At 41.2% G+C, this 18,123-nt stretch overlaps 1 protein-coding gene across 2 annotated transcripts in view; it reads left to right on the top strand.

The window, feature by feature from the left end:
* LOC141789678 (capping protein, Arp2/3 and myosin-I linker protein 3-like) overlaps positions 1 to 18,123 on the top strand; it is a 61,853-nt gene that overhangs the window by 31,599 nt on the left and 12,131 nt on the right. For both annotated transcript variants that reach the window (XM_074669216.1, XM_074669215.1), the window contains exons 18-29: positions 5,332 to 5,413; positions 5,563 to 5,659; positions 5,861 to 5,915; positions 9,771 to 9,943; positions 10,046 to 10,114; positions 10,514 to 10,607; positions 13,489 to 13,587; positions 13,672 to 13,791; positions 13,874 to 13,987; positions 14,072 to 14,247; positions 14,373 to 14,460; positions 14,545 to 14,664. In XM_074669216.1, coding sequence (XP_074525317.1) covers positions 5,332 to 5,413; positions 5,563 to 5,659; positions 5,861 to 5,915; positions 9,771 to 9,943; positions 10,046 to 10,114; positions 10,514 to 10,607; positions 13,489 to 13,587; positions 13,672 to 13,791; positions 13,874 to 13,987; positions 14,072 to 14,247; positions 14,373 to 14,460; positions 14,545 to 14,664 — 1,287 coding nt within the window. The remainder of the gene's footprint in view (positions 1 to 5,331; positions 5,414 to 5,562; positions 5,660 to 5,860; positions 5,916 to 9,770; positions 9,944 to 10,045; positions 10,115 to 10,513; positions 10,608 to 13,488; positions 13,588 to 13,671; positions 13,792 to 13,873; positions 13,988 to 14,071; positions 14,248 to 14,372; positions 14,461 to 14,544; positions 14,665 to 18,123) is intronic.

The raw sequence follows: 18,123 nt of genomic DNA, 5'->3' as shown, positions 1-18,123 counted from the left end.
TCGTTTGGTCCAGACTTTGAAAACCAGACTTAAAACCACCCACGAACCCTGGCACAAACCAAACAGCCAGACCTTGGTCCGACCAAAAGAAGTTGTATCGGACCAGATCAGAAGGAACCACAGTCTGGTTCATGCCCAGTGTGAAAGCATTATTTTGAAAGCTTTGGACCTTTCTACCAATGACAGGAAATTATGTCACAGGGTGTCCGCGGGGTCTTAAAAAGTATTAAAAGTTGATAAATCAGTCATGGGAAAATAAAGGCCCCTAAAAAAGTATTAAAAAGTCTTAATTATGATGTTATGAGGTATTACATTTTTTTGGTATTCAGGCTTTGACTCCAAACGTATCCATGAATATTTATTTCCCTCTTTGCGACTGTTAAAAACTAACCTGACACGCCAGACAGACAGTTCTATATAGCTGCTACGAAAACAGTCCATCTGGTTTGAGAATATTTTCAGGATCTGAACCTTCAAAAATAACCACACCTGGTGATTGGACGATCATTCTGCTCGTCACACTCATCACAGACCAGCATGAGGATCTGGAAAAAGCCTTAGCATCTCAAAATATTTCACTCTAGATCATTAGAGTTTCTCAAGCCTCCTGAGAAAATTTCTCAAACTTTTGAGGACCTGGGATCTTGGATTCTTATGATTTAGAGAAAGCTTCCCCCAGCTTCCCCTGATCTCAGTTGTTTTGGAACAAATTTTCTTTGTTCAAATCACCTTTTTACTGGATATAACACGATGAGGTAAGGTATGTATCAATACAGTTACGTAGTGCTGTTGTTTTTGATGTGACAACAAGCAAAGTTGTATTATTGTGAGGCACGGGCTATGTGTAGCGCTAGCAGCCCAACGTATTCTTAGGCTAATGTGACAACAAACTCAGTTCGTACAGTAGTTTAGTAGCCGTCTGTATGTAACGCTGATAGAAAGCAAATAACACAATTTTAAGCACATGTCCTAGATTTTAACAATGATGAAATAAATTCTTGTTCTTTTTCTGCAAGTTGGCCTTAAATAACAGCTGTTACCTGTTGTGGTAATGGGAATGTCAATTAATCTGCCTTTTGTTTAATTTATTCTTTTAAGCTTTATTCCTTCTCAGCTTACCTAATTTATGTTAAAATGCAAACTACAACTGTCAACAGCTTAAAGTCGCGATAAGGTCTTAAAACTTTTTGAAAGGTTTTTTAAAAAGTCTTTAACCTGAGGATTTCAGCATATACCCTGTGTCATGACTTCTGGAAAAGAAAAGCCAGTGCCGAAACAAAATGAGCCATGGAAGCACACAGGGAGAGGAGGAGACGTTATGTCTGACAAATATTTGTTCAGACAATCTTACAAGAGGCCAACTTAATACTAACAACAAATTGTTCTCCAAGCGAAAGAAAGAAAGAAGGTATGAGAAGACAGGAGAATTTGGCCAGTGACCAATCGATTTAATCTACAGAGACACTCAAAGCACATAGGTTAAGACCTTTTCTGGGCTGAAATAAAGTTCCTGAAACCTGAAACAAACCTGGCTGAGCGTTAGCATTGAGCTCTAAATGCTGTTGTCAAGGTAAAGTAATGCTGATCAGAGATGAATTCAGAACTGTGTTATTTTACCTTTTGTAAACCTGTGGGTGATACTCTTTAAAAACTGACATTGTGAGCTTTTGGAAAAATGTTTTTTTTCTGCTGCCGTGAATGAGCCGCAAAGCTATTCAGCACACAAAGTCTCCACACATTCAAACACAGTGAATATACACTTTGTGTGGAGTCAAGGCCAAATGTGCAATTTAGAAGTTTGGATTCCATACTCAGAGTTTTTCTCACAGGTTTAACTTGCAGGCTTTTTAAGGTTATGAGTCTTTATCCTTCAGAATAAAAGATACAAGCCCAGAGAGCATCAGTTGTATAAGAAAACAGATGCAGTTTAAATTGAATAATAAGGAAATAAAACATAAATCAAAAAGCTGATCTGATCACAGCTCAGTATTAAAGAAATAATGCAGCATTTGTTGTGATGGCTTCAGTTTAATTTTGCTCCAGCCTCTGGTCTTTGTTAGTTTTATCTGTGACTCTTGATAAAATGTTGAAGTTTATGTTTTCATTGTGCATGGGCGCTGTTCGTCCTTAGATTTAGGTGTGCATCCCATACCTAGGGGCTAAAGTCCTCATCACACAAGTCACCAGCTTGACTCTCAGCTACGGCCATTTGCAGCCAGTCTACCCCTTCTCTCTATTTCCTGAATTTCCTGTCACAGTCCATTCTAAAAAAGCATACTATCTTCAAAAGGGGTCAGCCCATAGCCCCGCCCCTGAAAGGCCTCTAAAGGGCTGGCCAGTCAGAGGGAAGGGGGTTTGTGGAGCGAGGAGTCTTAAAGAGACAGCGGCGAAAACAATGTGTTACGGACAGAGGCTGAAATAAGAGTTCTCTGACACCAGTGAGACAAAAACAGGGATTTTTTTTTTAGCTGTCAGTCATGTAAAGCTTCTATAGAGGTACTAGGAAGACAGTATAAAGCCTAAAAAGAAAATTACCCCCTCTTTAAGGCAACTTTTTTTTACTCTGCAGCAGCTGTGTGTTACTTAATGCTGGACTACTTGATGAGGTATTGTGCATTTGTGAATTAGCATTTTCTTGTTTCAGCACAGAGCTGAATAAACAGGGACAGTTTGTTTTTTTAGAGAATAGTTGTATGATGTATTTGTCAATATGAAGTGTATTGCACACATAGGATCCGCTCAGCTCAGTCCCTCTGTTTAGAAACTGTCCAGAGAACCAGAACTGAAGCCAGGCTATCATCCTCTGTGGATGGGGTCAGCTCTACCACATCTTAAGGAAGTCAAATCCAAGCCAGTCACATCATTGTAACTACATCCAAAAATCTTCCAGCAATTTATTTTGCTGCAGCTTGCTCATTTATTTCTGCACTATTTTTGGATGCATCACATTTTTGTTTCCCTGCCTGCAGCTCATTGATCAGCTGTTTGCTTCTAGGATGTGAGTGAACTTGACCCTTGCCAGCTAGTTGTACCAGTCATTCTGCAAATTTTTAATTCATTTTGAGATAAACTGAAGCACCACAGTTTGAACATGATGGTTTGGAAACAGTTATGTGTGTAGTTTATCTCAGCTCAGTCTTCCCTTTTAGCAGCAAACACAGAGTATTTTGATAAGGTAAACACATGGTGTGGACTACAGGTTGAGTCATTGTGAAATAAATCCGGTGAGAGCAGAACACTTCATTTGAAGACACACTTTCATTCATCTTTTCTGGTTTTCAGATTGAAGTTGTATACGCTGAACGAAGTACAAAGAGCAGCAGCGTTCAGTGATGCAGTGAGCTCTGGGTGGGGAGACTGCAGACGTATGTGAGCGTAAAGCCTCAAATACACCAGATACGTCTGTTCTGTTGTGACCGCATTTGACAACTGTCTTCATAAGCCTCTTTTCATTAATGCTAGGTTGTTAAACCTCATGATGTCCTTTTATCGTCATAGTCAAGCTAAATACAAACTGGTTTTGACACAGTTTGCTTTATTTTGAAAGTCACTGGGTGTTTTTAGTTCCTGTCCTGCTTGATCTTTCCCTATACTGAATTTATGCGTCACAGCCATAGACTGTATAGAATATGGACCTCGTCTTGCTTAGCTTGAAGTGAGGTCACCACAAAAACTGCTCCCCCTGGTGACCGGCTTCAGTATAAGTAAAAAAAATCTGACTCTCCAGTCATTCCAGATGGGCTGTGGTCAAACTTTAAAAACTTAATACCCCTCATAGAAATGTTTCTCACATCCGATTGTTGTGGTGATTTGAAGATACCATTTGGCTGCCTTGTATTCAGGTCCTCTTTTTTCGGGAAACCTTGTGTTCGGTAGCTATAAGAGGTTAAAAACAAGGTTTTATGATGATTGACAGCTGCCATTCTTGAGAATTTTTTCTGGGGACTGTAAAATATGTCGGCAGGTAGAGTCAGGAAGTGATTTACGGAAGCATATTGCATTCACTTAAAAAAAAGAAAAACAACTCAGGTTTTTCAGAGTAATTTATTCTTCGGTTTGTTTGTTTTTGTGGTAACTGATTTTGTTTTCCTGATTAATATTTTTTTATTGGTTTGTTTTTTGTTATAATTTTTTCTGGTTTTCGTGGTAATTTTTTCCTCCTGTTTTTAGGAGTAATTTTTTTTCCTGAAGTATCGAGCTACTTCGAAATCCCATTGACACTGGATCTCTTGGATCTCCGCTGCTGTCAAGTTAGCTGTGAAGTTTCTCCACTTTTTCCTTTTGTGCATTGAGTCACTCTTACCTCTGTTAACTCTAGTTCACAAAAGCCTAGTATCACAAGCAGTCCAGTACAGTTTGGTACGGGTTAGATCTGTAAGGCCTGAATCTGTTTGCGTTTCCATGATGTCGATGACTGCATCAGTTATGTAATAGGTTATGCATGACACCATAGCAACGCAACACAGTGCACCTCGCTAATAAATCTAACAAAGAAAAACGTGACACAGTCAACAAAGAGCAACGATGGAAGACATCCATCAATTTGTCTTTTTTGTGATTTCCATGTGACTCTTTGTTGCAAAGCGCAGTCAAGCTTTGTTTCTGTGCGACAGTGGCTGAAAATACAGTCCCTGTTGCACGGTAAGTAATGATTCTTTCAACCAATCAACAGTCTGCAGAGTTTCTAGCTCCACCTATTGGGGTTGGACCGGCTTGTCTGGCACCTCAGCAGAAGGGTACCAAAAAGTGGGATGGTTTGTCTTGGTTATTTGGGGATCTGTCCCAGGATTAGTCAGTAGACAAACCAAACTGAACTGCCTGGGGGAAAAAGGGTTATAGGTGTCCTATTGTGTCATCATTACTTTCAAAATTTCTTCTAACTTCAAAATCAGTCCTTTTAGCTTTTAGTTTTACTAATTCAATGTAGAGAAATCTAATATTATTATCTTAAAAAGTGAGCTGAAAAAGAGCTCAATCCCTTAGAGTTTTACAGGAACAATGCTTCAGTACGCTGACTCATTTGCTGGCTCATGATATCAAACTTCCGATAAGGTCCTGTCAAAGCTTCCTGGCATCTTTCCATCTTGTAATTGTATTTATTTGCTAACTCCTCTGAGGAATAAATGCTAAGCTAACACTGAGCAGAGCTGCAACAGAGCTCACAAAGCTCTAGTCTTCTCACAGAGACACAAAGAAAGCTTCAATAAGCCTGGCTTCCTGTGGAAAATAGAACAAATCCCCAAAGACTGAACCTAAAATGACTCAGATTCACTCCTGAGCGTGATGTTGTTTTTTCTTTCCCTCTTTCTCCCTCTCCGTCTGTGTCTCCAGCTGAGGTCTGCAGGAGCTGCTGTGATCCAGGAACTCTTCCCCAGAGTCTCCTCCGTCGGCACGCTCGACATCTCCGACAACGGTAGGCTTTACCCCATCCCGCTGTGACCTCCACTTCCTGTCCTCAGGCGGGCCGGGGCCCAGTTAATGGACCCAGCTGTGTTATATATATCTGTACACTTGTGTGTGTATATATGTGTATATTTGTGTGTGTGTTGTGTATGTTGACAGGGCTGGATGCAGACCTGCTCACAGTCCTGCCGGCACTCTCCAGACATCCATCGCTCAAACACCTTCATCTGGGCAAGAATTTCAACATCAAAAACAGGTGCTGCTGGTGCTCCAAGTCACGCTTTACTGCAGTTATTTATGTGTGTTTGAGTGTGTGTGCGTGTGTGTGTGTGTGCCAGCTTGTGAATACGTGCGTGTGATCATACTTCCGCTGCTCCTGGCTGGCAGCAGGAAATGACTCGCTCCAGCTCATCGGGCTCATCGGGCTTGTCCTCTCTGTCTCTGTTTGTGTCTGCAGGGTTCTGGATGAAGTCCTGCAGAAGCTCGTTCAGCTCATACAGGAGGAGGAGTGTGTGAGTGAAAACAAAGCACACGAAAACACACTTTGAGATTACACCTGAGCAGTTTGCAGGCTCCAAATCTGCATCGTCGAAAACCAGACAAAAAGGGAAGAGATCCAACACGGACAAAATCACACTTTTCGCTTTGATGCTTAAAAAAGGAAAGAGTATCAGGTTATTAAAATAATCAACCAAAATGATTATGATCATGTTGTTCAAAGGAAAAAAGCGTTTTTTATGCACACAGAAACATGTTCAGAGTGTTTCTCAACACTTCAAACTCTGAGATAACCTACTTTTTATGAGCAGAGTTCAAAGGCTCGCTGATTCCTCCGCAGCAGAAATACACTTTATGTGAGCAGTATTTAAAAATGCTTCATGTCCCCTAAATCTCAACAACCTTAAACTTTCTGCAGAGTGATGAAAGCCCCTCTCATCATGCACTGACTCACGAGTTTGTAACCCTCCTGTTTTTTAGTGAGTGGAATCAAATCTGAGGAATGTGCTCATCTGCCCCAAACATCCAAAGCCAGGCTCGCACAGTCAGTTCAGATTGATTACCAACATGACGCTCCTCTGAAAACACACTAAATGTTACCATAACACCACTACACCACGAACTTGATGTTTGAGACAGCAACCCCACAGACAGAAGATCTCATAGAAGCTTGTTTTTCTCCTTTCTTCAGTTTTCGTTGTAGCTTTGAGTACGGTTCGTTTACGTTTGCGGTAGGGCTGTCATTTTAACGCGTTAATTAGATTAATTAATTACACCGCAAATTAACGCATTATAAAAATTAACACAGATTAATCTGGATCCCAAACCTGCGGGGCGTTCAAAGACACACTTATTTTTAAATGTCTGGCATTTACAAACCGTGTGTCCTACTTGGAAAAAGAGGTGTTCTCGTCAGATTTTTAAATTTCCGACAGTCCCTGAATGTATCACACTTGACGTCAGCAACATGCTTTAAACCGGAGGGAGGGAAGTGAGAGTGATTTGTGACTGCCGTCCACATCGCGTTTATTCACACGTCCTTTTTTGAAAATCTGCAGAAAATCAAGCGTTTGCTCTAGCTCAATTCTGTAAAAAACAGATAATTCTACACTCTTTACTGCATTAAAGCAGCCCTGAATGATCGATATATATCCTGTATTTAAATCTAAAGAATTCTTTGAAAAGTTCCTCCCATCTTCCTGGTGTTTTCAGCTTGGGGCTGCTCTGCACCAATCAGCAACAGTTTGTGTGTTCAGAGCATGTAAAACTGAAAATACTTCACTCTTCTTTCATCCAAGACTTGAATTAAGTGTTTTGTACATAGTTCCTCACAGTTTTTAGCCTGTAGCCCTGGTTCTCCTGACCCCATAGAAGTAAAGAAGTTCATATCGAGTAAAAATGTGACAGAAGCAAAAACCGTCCTAAAAATCAAATCAGCTTATCTTAGGTGCAGGACTGAGTAGATTTTGTAAAGATAGAACCATAACTTTTTTATGTGTTCCTTATGCATCAGGGTACCTAAAAATGTGTTGTATACATTCCCACCTTATTTTTAAATTTTTTTTTAGTGTCTTTTAATGTAATTTTAATGTCCTGGAATTCGAATTCTTTATTTTGGGACCTCAAGCAGATATGAGATTAAAATGTGATTAATTAGATTAATTAATTATAAATCCTGTAATTAATTAGATTACTTTTTTTAATCACCTGACAGCACTAGTTTGTGGCCTTGCTCGTGAGCTGTGACATCTGGATGATGACATTTCCCAGCCTGCTCCTCTCATTGGCTATATTCAAGCTGTCCAACCCTGGACTCCTCATAAATACTGAATATGTTTAATATCTTTGATTCTGGAGCAGTAAAATAGTCTTATTGGCCCTCACGACTGAAAAATAGGCGTACGCAGTTTTCATGTCAGGGGGAAGCGCAGAGCAGCGAGGGAAATCCATCTGTGGAGGAGAATTATTAAATCATGTGAGTGCAGAGCATTTTCAGACAGACTAACAGAGGTTCACAGAGAAATATTTAGACACCTAATTAGGTATGACACCAAGAATGTGTGTAACATTTCTTTCTTCTTCTGCTTATCTATAAAATACATTGCTTATCAAAGAGCAGAGCTAGCTGTCAGCTGATTTCTCGGTATAACAAATGTGTGTTTCCTTTTCCATTTACTTTAAAAAATAAAGAGGTTGTTATCAGTGATTCATACACTCTCACATTCATAATAAAGTCTGAAGAAAACATTCAGAGGATACTGGATCAAACTTAAAGTATGTTTTTTTAATTGGCAGGATTACATGATCTAGATTTTTTTTTCCTAACAATGTGGAAAGGTGGACTATTTCATAATAATTATAATAATAGACGATAATCTACATGATCTCACAACCAATCAGTTCAAAACAACCATAACACTCAGGTACACCTGTGAGTAAATGCGCACAAGAGATGCACTTCAAGGCCAGCCTACAAAATGACCACACATAAGATGATAAAATGTAGTTTTCAGGGTTAATCAGTTTGTCCAATCCTGTGTATTAAGAATGTTTTTTCATCTACATCGAACACGGTGCAGGTTGGTCTATTCCTCTGTCAGCTATCCGCGGACTGACGCAGACCTGGTAAGAACTCCACTCCTGCCTCAGTCTGTGAAGGGTTCAGGTTCAGACTGGAGTCTGGCTGCTGCTTCTTTCAGGGCTGACACATATTTTAGATGGCAATCTTTCCACGTTCCTAGATCTGAATGGAAATTGATAATGTTATTGGGACTCTAAAGCCGCGTTTCCACCAAGCAGACCGGCTCGGTTTGTCTCGGTACGGCGCACATATGCGGCGCATATGATTGGCTAATAATATGTCTTTTCATATTTATATTTAGGAAAAGTTATTTCACAAACTTTTTCTGTATCATTTTATTGCCCAGGCCTAATCCCACGTGAACATTGCCATACACTTGTTTTTACACCAAAATCTGAGCCATACCATGCGCAAGACTGATAAATGAGGGCCATCAAATCCGAACATTTCAGGATTACGTGGACACTATCAGTGATGACAAGTCCTGAATCAGCCCCCCGAAATTATACCCCAAATCTGACCTCAAATTATCTGGTGTATGGACAGTCTTGGAAGCATTGGACTAGAAAAACATTTTGTTCCCATTTTAGTTTGTATCTTTACAAGCATCATTAAGCAACAAACCTACAGGATTTGGCTCTCTGAGCATACATGAACCTCCTCACTGCTGATGAAAGTCTTAACTTTACATAAAAAGGATTTCATGATCTCTAAGGATGGCTTTATGTCAAATATCTTCTTGTAGATTCGGCAGACTGATCAAAGAGATCAACATCGTTGCTCCACGTCTACCACAACTCATTTTGTTTGTCCGCTAACCAGCTAACGCTAGAATCCTGGAGCCAGCATCCCAGCTTTTTACTTTCTGCTGCAAAATGAATTCAAGCTGCAGAGGTTTCAGTTTTTATTTGACTTAAACAGAATTATGTGAATGATAATCCTGTGAAGTCACCCAGGGCGAGTTTTCATTTATTTATTTCCTTTAAGACTCAAATGAAAGTCGCGTCAAATGTGAGACAAAAACCTCATTTTCCTCACACTTTATATTTTTGCATCCTATCAGCGTGTCGCTGTTTCATTAAATATTACTGTTCTGTGTTTCCCTCGCAGGCACAGAGTCTGTATCACAGCACACTTTCTGTAAATAATTCATACAAACAGCATGTAAAGTCACATCACTCGGCTCCCCAGGCTCCTCTTCTCTTACCACGCTCGATTTTCTCGACTTTATTTATTTATTTTACAGCCCTCACTGACTCCTCTGTCACCTCCTCCTCCTCCTCCTCAGGCCCTGCAGTCTCTCTCTCTGTCTGAGTCCCGCCTGCGCTCTCGGGGCACCGTGCTGGTCAACGCCCTCGGCAGCAACACCTGCCTGAGGAAGGTGGACCTGAGCGGGAACAACATGGACGACATCGGAGCCAAGATGCTGAGCAAAGCGCTGCAGATCAACACTACACTCAGGTCAGAGGAGAAACACTGGGAGAGTGAGGGGAATCTGTAATTCCTGCTCAGCAACTCGTGCTTCTTTGGGAGGTTTACATTTCTTCTGTCTTTCCCCTGAAGGAGTGTGACATGGGATCGTAACAACACCTCCGCAGCTGGATTTCTAGATGTGGCGCGGGCTCTCGAACAGTAAGAGCAACATCAAAACATCGAGTTTGGAAATACACGCCTGCAAAAAATAGAAAGACATCTCCTGTGTTTGCTGCAAAAGTTAAAAGCGTGATAGATTAACCTTCTATTTTAACTCATTTAAAGATTTGAAATTTGAAACTTGAAACGTAAGCTGAGAAAATTGTTGCTTTTGACTCTGCTATCAGAAATGGTCCAGAGTTTCCTCCAGGCCGGGGATGACATGGTTGCAGAGATCAAAGTATTACTCAGTGGTTGCGTGGCGTTGGAGGATATTTCGGGATGAGCTGGGTCCATCGGGGATGTTAACCTTATCTAACCCTGAATCTAACCCACTTTATCTCCTCTCATCAGTCCGTCACTGTCTCCTCCAATAACTCTCTCTGTTTCCCCTCGCAGTAATTTCACCTTGCAGTACATGCCTCTGCCTCTGAGCGACATCAGCCAGGCGTACCGCAGCGCCCCCGAGAGGACGGAGCAGGCGCTGACAAAGGTGGGCATCAATGAAATCATCACCCAGAAATAAAACTTGAATCTCTGAGATTTGATGAAAGCAACAGAACCTCTTGATCATGCTGTCCAACATCTAAAGACTCTTCTGTTTGCATCTGCATCAAAATTTTATAAAGTATGAGACACAAAAAGCAAACTTTGATCTGTTTAGTCTCAGCATACGTCAGATGAATGAAGAAACTAAAATCATGAGGGTCAAGACTCAGTAATCATATAATATATGACTACAAGAGCAAACAAAGATTAGAGTGAGTTTACCAAATTAATAGAAACACACCCAGCATGGATAAGATAAAAAGTTATGTGACATAAAAAGATACGCCAGTTTTGAATTTAGAGAAATCTCTGTCTGAGCTCTCACTCTCACTCTTAAGTTATCAGACATGAAGTCATGCTGCTCTGTCGCATCCTCGCAGCCTTTGATCACGTCAAAAATCTCTCAGGAACACCTCCACATGTGTTTAAAGATAGAAAAACTCCCTCAGTGCATCACAGGAAATTTCCCTGACAGGAACAGCTTGTATACATTTTATTAAATGTGGTATTTGAGTCTTATATTAAGTTTGTTCATCATTTAATGTCTTTATTTCCCCTGACATAGTCTCTTCATTCGACCATTGTTAGCTATAATTCACACACTGGCTAACCCTGTCTTCCTCCAGAGGCCGTGAACTCCAAGCTCAGTCGGCAAAAACCAGGAGCAAAAAAATGACACAGTCAAAGAAGGAGGAAAACTTGGAAAGAGCTTTAAGGAAAACAATGTCTAAGTGTAAGGATAAAAGGAGTCACCTTGTCCCAGGCAAACCACTCAGCTGGTCAGACCTGGGGCGCTGATTGTGACTAGGGATGCACGATATTATCAGCACAATATCGGTATCGGCTGATAAAAGCTTAAAAACATGTTTATCGGTATCGGCAGATATGAAAATTTCTGCCGATAGGCACAGCCGATAAGGTGCTATTCAGTTAGGATTATTATTATTTTCCATCTGAAAAATAGTCTCCTTAAATAAAATGTAGCACTTCATTTATTTGCACTGCAGAGCTCTGTGTCTGTCACCAGGTTGTTACAGTAGCTCTAAAATAATCAAATGCAACTTGGTTATGTTTAAAAATGCATTGTACATTTAAAGTTCATGTGATCTAAAGAAATTATTTTTCTGTATTTCAATACTGAATGTCTTGAGTTTGAAAAATTAATACATTTCTTATTTATGGTAAAATCAAATGTTTTTTGTCTTGTTTTATGTTTGTTTCTTAAACAAATAGGACCGTCAATAAGAGTAACATATAAATTCCAGTACAGGATAGACTTAGCTTTCTTTACAGTGAAAAAAACAAACAAACTTGTGATTATCATTATCGGCCAAAAGGGGTTTCGATATATCGGCATATCGGATATCGGCAAAAATCCAATATCGTGCATCCCTAATTGTGACCCTTCAATTGTGGGCCTTTAGCCCCTTTGCAGACAGCTACAGGAATCTCACCTGTGTGTCAAATCAGCCATGCACTCATAAGGACAAAACTCATAAGTTTGACTTTGTGAAAAAAATATAACTTCAAAAATAATAAATTATCAAAAAAATCTCACCCTGCCTGTACAGCGTGAGCTGATAGAGAAATAAACTATTCCAATTAAAACGTTTGTTTAGAAACAGGCTGTAAACACATTTATTTCTTCTCTTAAGATCTGCTTTTTGAATAAGTCTAAGTCGTTTCTGGTTATTTCTGCAGCCAGACTCAAGTGGACACTGGGGGAACTGCAGTTTCCTTTTGTTTTGATTTGTTTTAAGTTAATCTTATGGGTCTTTTTCATGCCTTTGACTCGCTAAAGGAGGTCAGTGGATAGAGTAGGAAACAGGGCGAGAGTGAGGAATGGCATGCAGGAAACAGGCCACAGGCCCCCAGCCCGGCTCTAAATCTCTAGCCAGACTCCTCTCCTCTGTTGTTCACACATGGTAGAATGAATTACCTAACTCTATACAATCTGCAGAGTCCCTTTCTACTTTTAAGAGATGTTTTTAAGAGATGATCTAGCCAGGGAACACTTAAGGCTGGCACACATTACAGGATCCTTCAAACCCATCAAATCCTTCACATTTAGAGACCACACCTTTGATGATTGCAAAACACAGATTGAAAAAGATCTCTCTCTTCTGATCTTGGAATGTGGTGTGCACTCCTAATCGTTTCTTCAGCAGAGTATCTGCTTCTTCACACTCAATATTCCAATTCCTGCATCGCAAAACGGGACCTTGGTGTAAACAAACATGACGGACAAATGGGAAAAAGCAATGGTGGTTCATTCCGGCCTCTGAAATTTTCCAAAATGAACTCACAAAAAAGTAAAACAATTTTGAAAAAAATTAGTGGAGACAGTGGGAATGTGGGCTGTATGCATAACAATGTGAATTGGTGGTGAGTAAAGTTGCTTTAAGTATTACAGATAGATTTCCTACTTCCTCTTGGGTCAGTCAGCTGAGTCAGCTCACGTCTTGATTGGCTTTGCTCTGGTACATGTGACTTTACACACTGTACCTACTCGGCTTCCTTCGGAGTGCCCCGCACACTACAGGATTTTTAGTCGCAAATATTAAACATGTTTATTATCTACAATCTCTGATTCAGAGGCCTTTTGAGTGGCTCTGACCGGACAAAATCAGTCTTAACACCCCTTACACAGCACCAACATATAAAAGAAAATGACCACGGTCTTAAGATAAATGTGATGCTTTGAGAGTAATACAGCCAAGTCTTTGTTTCAGCTGCTACAGTTCCTCCTGTTTCTCTATACATCCACCCTCTTCGAAGCTTGGTGTTCAGGATTTTTTAACCCTCTCTGTGTTATTTCTGCTCAGATCCAGCGCGCTCTCGTGAGGAACAACCAGACGCAGCGTTTCTCTCAGCGTCAGGCTCTGCGGCTGCACCAAGGCCTGGTGACGAGCACGGCCGAGCAGGTATCACTCCTCCATGTTCTCTCACCTCTGCATATGTTAGTGTGTTTATGTGTTTTAACACTCCCCTGCCTGCCTGTTTCCAAGGTAATGGAGCGCCTATGTGTACGAGTCCAGCAGCAGGTGTGTGTGCTACGAGGTGCTGGTGAGATGGAGGAGATTCAAGCTGCTAAACAAGTGCTAAAAGAGGCCAGGAACTCTCGCGCTGTGAGTGATGGGAAATGTGTGAGTGTGTTGTTTGTGCTCCTGCCACACAGGTTTTTAAAATGATGGCTTGTTTTCCTCCCAGCTGTACCCGTCTCTGTGTGAGCTCGCTCATGTGCTCTCCGTGGATGGCCCGGTGCGGCAGAGGCTCGACTCTCTGGCAGGTGAACTCACCAAAGCTGCAGACAAGGAGCTCCAGGTAGATCCACAGGTCTGTACTCACACCCTGACCCTCTTCAGACCAGGATGTCTCTGATGTTTCTGGTCTCGGTCTCTCCTGCAGGTAATCGTTGACTCCATGGTGTCTCTGTGCAGAGAGCTCTGTCCTTTATCTTCCACCGCAGCTGAGAGGTTGACTCCTCCACTCTCCTCCGTCTCCGAGCGCGTCTCCATCCCTCGCTCAGCCATCAGGACAGCTCTGATGGAGAGAGCAGCTCAGGACATCCACCGCGCCTTAGAGTAAGAGCGATGAAGAGGAGGAAAGTGTTGCAGTAATATGTCTGAATGTGATAAGCAGCTTATTGATTTCCTCTCACTTTTACCAAACCTCTTCCCGTCTGTTCCGCTAACTCAATCTCCTGCAGAGAAGTGAAGCTGTCAGTCGTTTCATATCTCACCAACTCCATCGTGGACCAGATCCTGCAGGAGCTGTACGCCACACATAAGACTCTGGTAGATAAAAACACTCACTGTTTAAAAGATATCAAGTGTCAGAGTTTCAGATAGAGGGACTGAGAGGTCGTCTTTTTGTCTCAGACTCGTCAGGTGTCTCATCTGAAGCGCTGGGATGGGACGTGTGAAGACGGGACAGGCTGGAGGTTTAACAGACACAGAGACTCTCTGGACATCACAGACGAGGAGCTCAGCACCAGCATAGTGAGTGTGACTAAAACACACTTTATGTTTTTAATGTCCACTTTGTGTCTGTTTTTTAAAGGTTATGATGGGACGGAGCACTTAGGGATCTAGATTTTAGAATGAGGGTGTTCTCCAACATGCAGGGAGAAAAACATTATCTGAAAGGTCAATTATGGACTGAGGGGAGGTGGAAAACTGCCCTGTGGTCGGATAAATCAAAATCTGACATTTGTTTTAGAAATCATGGACGCTGTGTTCTCCTCTCTAAGGACAAGAGGGAGCACCCTGCTTGTTTTTTTTCAGCTCACAGCTCAAATTCAGCATCCCCAATAGTCCAGGAATCACAAGTGTCAATGGCACAGCTCCCCCATGCCCGAGTTTACAGTGAAACTGAGACTCACCACAAAGAGATGAACAGGTGCTCTTCAGGAGGATTGAACAACTCAACTCCAAGTCCAAAACAGAAATGTCTAGAGAGATTATTGTTATCTTTTAATCTGAATTTAAAGAGCTAAACCTGCACATTGGACTGGAAAAATGCTGTACTTCAAAGCCTGGTTCATACCTCTCGCCAGAGTACCATGCAGCCCCCATGCAAAAAGTTGTTCAGGAAAAAGCAGTGCACAATTCGCTGCATTGTTGCTTCCTATGGCGACCAGTCCAGGGTGTACCCCACCTCTCACCCAATGACAGCTGGGATAGGCTCCAGCCACCCGCGACCCTGAACAGCAATGCAGGAATGGATGAACTTTTTGCATGATTCTATATTTTACTCTTACAAAATACACAGTCTCATTTTCTTGGTTGCAGTCTCTTTTTTTCCTTTCTGAATCTCAAGGTTGTGTTCTATTCCAGTAATTTTCAGATATCTTCACGCCTGATTTTCTCTGAGACATGGATAGTTGAGAATGTTTTGCACTTTAGATTTCTCTTTAATCTTGTATGTTTCAAAGAAAGAAAGAGGGTCACGCTCCTCCTCTTGTTTACTCGGCGAGATCTACCACACGCCAAAAAGCACAGTTTCTTTTTTCTTGGTGAATCCTGAAGGACTTGATAGATTTGTGTTTGGCTCCTGGCCTTTGAAACATTATGCTGATTTCCTGGACAGGAGCATGAAAGGTCAGAATGTAAAATGCTCCAAGGAGGAAACGGTCTAAAAATACTGAGATTGAAGATTTATTGTTGGTTGAGTGTCATTTCGGCCTTCACCTGATCGATTAAAGCACATAATTCAAAGCCCGAGCTTCCAAAGACCTTTAAGTCCTGCACATTCAGCTTGACTAGCATCAGAAATGCACAAATGAATATAAAGAAATGGTGTTATAAGTCAAATCTGGGCGTGTTTGTTTGGTGATCTTGCCCACAAGGCTTTTTTTCCTCTGGTTTATCAGTTTTTAAGTCCACGTGTTTCAGCCTCCTTCTGTGTGGACTTTTATGATTTGGTCTTTTTCTCCAAAACTTCAAAGTGTTCATATATTTTTTATCAAGCGGCAGTTATTTGAATTCTCTCTCTTTTTTATTTTCCACTCACTTCTACATTTGAAATTAGCTTCTTTTTTCCTATTAAAGTGCAAACCTTGCCTTCTCCATTTTAAACAGCTTCTCCTTCTTTATCACTGTCTCAAAATGAGAAAACTGAACCTTAAACCGAATCTTAAAACTGAATAAATCCACCATAGCTGGAAGCCAAGAGAGCAAAGTGAACCTGGGAGATAATAAATCTGCTGACGGACTGAAAGAGTAGCTCGATATTTACAGGAAAACAGGTGAAACAGCTGGAGCAAACGTTTTCTCTGACACTATCTCAAGAATCTGCTGTCAGCCCGGGGCTCTTTTCACCACCGTCAGTTCAGTCATTACCTCCTCGTACACCTCCAGCCTTCACGTCTGCTTCACCTGCAGAGAATTTAAAGCAGTTTCATTTGAGAAGATGAGCACAAAGTACTTGCACAGCATCTCCTCTGCACTGACTTCAAATGATAAACTTCTTCTTGAGTCCATTTTCCTACAATCCATCAGAAACGGTGAGTCATTGAAACACACTTCTTGTTTTCATTGTGCTTTCAGGACACCGGACATAGATTTTTTAATCCCTGTAATTAGGGATGTGTACAATTATACCATTAAATGTCATCCTCTCTAGTCTGCCTCGGAATTATTAATCGGTTGAGCAGATGGTTGTAATTTTCCTGATTGTTGTCCTGAAATTTCGGTCATAAATTGTGTCTAAGCTGTAGTGCAGCCACCTGCCACTATCTGTGGCTGGAGCTCTGGTTAATGTCTACTGCCATAATGCTATGATGCTCTAAATCTCTACTACCTGGATGTAAACAGTCACAGATGCTTGACCTGAAAGGAGGACTGAAAGCTGTTGGAGCCATAGGCTGTAAAAAAAGATGAACGTCATCTTGTTCAGTTTGAAGTGAGGTCACCAAGAAAACTACTCCCCCTGGTGGCTGGCTGCAGTATAGGTCAAACTTTAAAAAATGAATACACCTCGTAGAAATGTTTCTCACATCCGATTGCTGTGGTGATTTGAAGATACCATTTGGCTGCCTTGTATTAAAGTCCTCTTTTTTTTTTGGAGAGTTTCATTTTCAATAGTTAAAAGAGGTTAAAGACAAGGTTTTACGTCATGTTTAACAAAGATTGATAGCTGCCTTTCTTGTGTATTTTTTTCAGGGACTGTAAAATATGTCCAGAGGTAGGGTCAAGAAGTCAAGGAGTGACAAGACTCTCGAAAGAAAAAAATGTGTTATTATTTTTGTCACCCAGCTCCTCTCAGATTCTCCCAGACTCCCTCACAGTCTCTACTGCGCAGACTCTGGCTGCAATTGCTGCCTGAGCCACGCTGTCCACTCTATATACAGTCTATGGTTGAAACTAGCTCTGCTAGTGTTAGCCACACCCTGCACACCAGTTGGACTGATCTGAATCATCATGTTGTTACGTCAGTGGACTCAACCACAGAAAAAGCTTTTTTAGTGTCATATTACTGAAGAAAGCCAGAAGCCTCAATGAAACTTGCTGTTTACAGTAAAACTGAGACTCATCAACAGATGAACAGCCGTTCTTTTGAAGATGTAATGAACCTTAAAATGATTATGAATTATTTTGCAGACACAGCTGGCAAGATTGAGTGTGTTTCTGTTTTGAGCCGGAAAAACGCACTGGATTTTTAGAGTGATTCATCCAACAATTGTCGACATATCAGCCCAAAGTGTTGGACAGACTGACCACTGATATTGCCCTCTATGGAATCGTGTTACTAGCAAAGCAGAAAAACTTCAATCAGCCGTCTGCCATCTGTGGCTAAAACCTTCACCAAAACAAGAACATCTTTCAGGAGCTCGTCCAGTTTTAGCTTCAGATCTCTTTTTCTGAAACATTTCACTGAGGTCAAGCTTTTCCAGCAGCTTCTGATCATGGTGGAGCTCTCACCTGGTTGTTCTGTTGCCCGTCACCTTGTTTGGTGCC

The sequence above is a fragment of the Halichoeres trimaculatus genome, unplaced genomic scaffold, assembly GCF_033239565.1.
Source record: "Halichoeres trimaculatus isolate MK-OKI-2021-1 unplaced genomic scaffold, fHalTri1.1 fHalTri1_scaffold_4, whole genome shotgun sequence".
Classification (NCBI taxonomy): Eukaryota; Metazoa; Chordata; class Actinopteri; order Labriformes; family Labridae; genus Halichoeres; species Halichoeres trimaculatus.
Note: the sequence above shows the minus strand (reverse complement) of the source record. Positions and strands in the feature narration are given on the sequence as shown.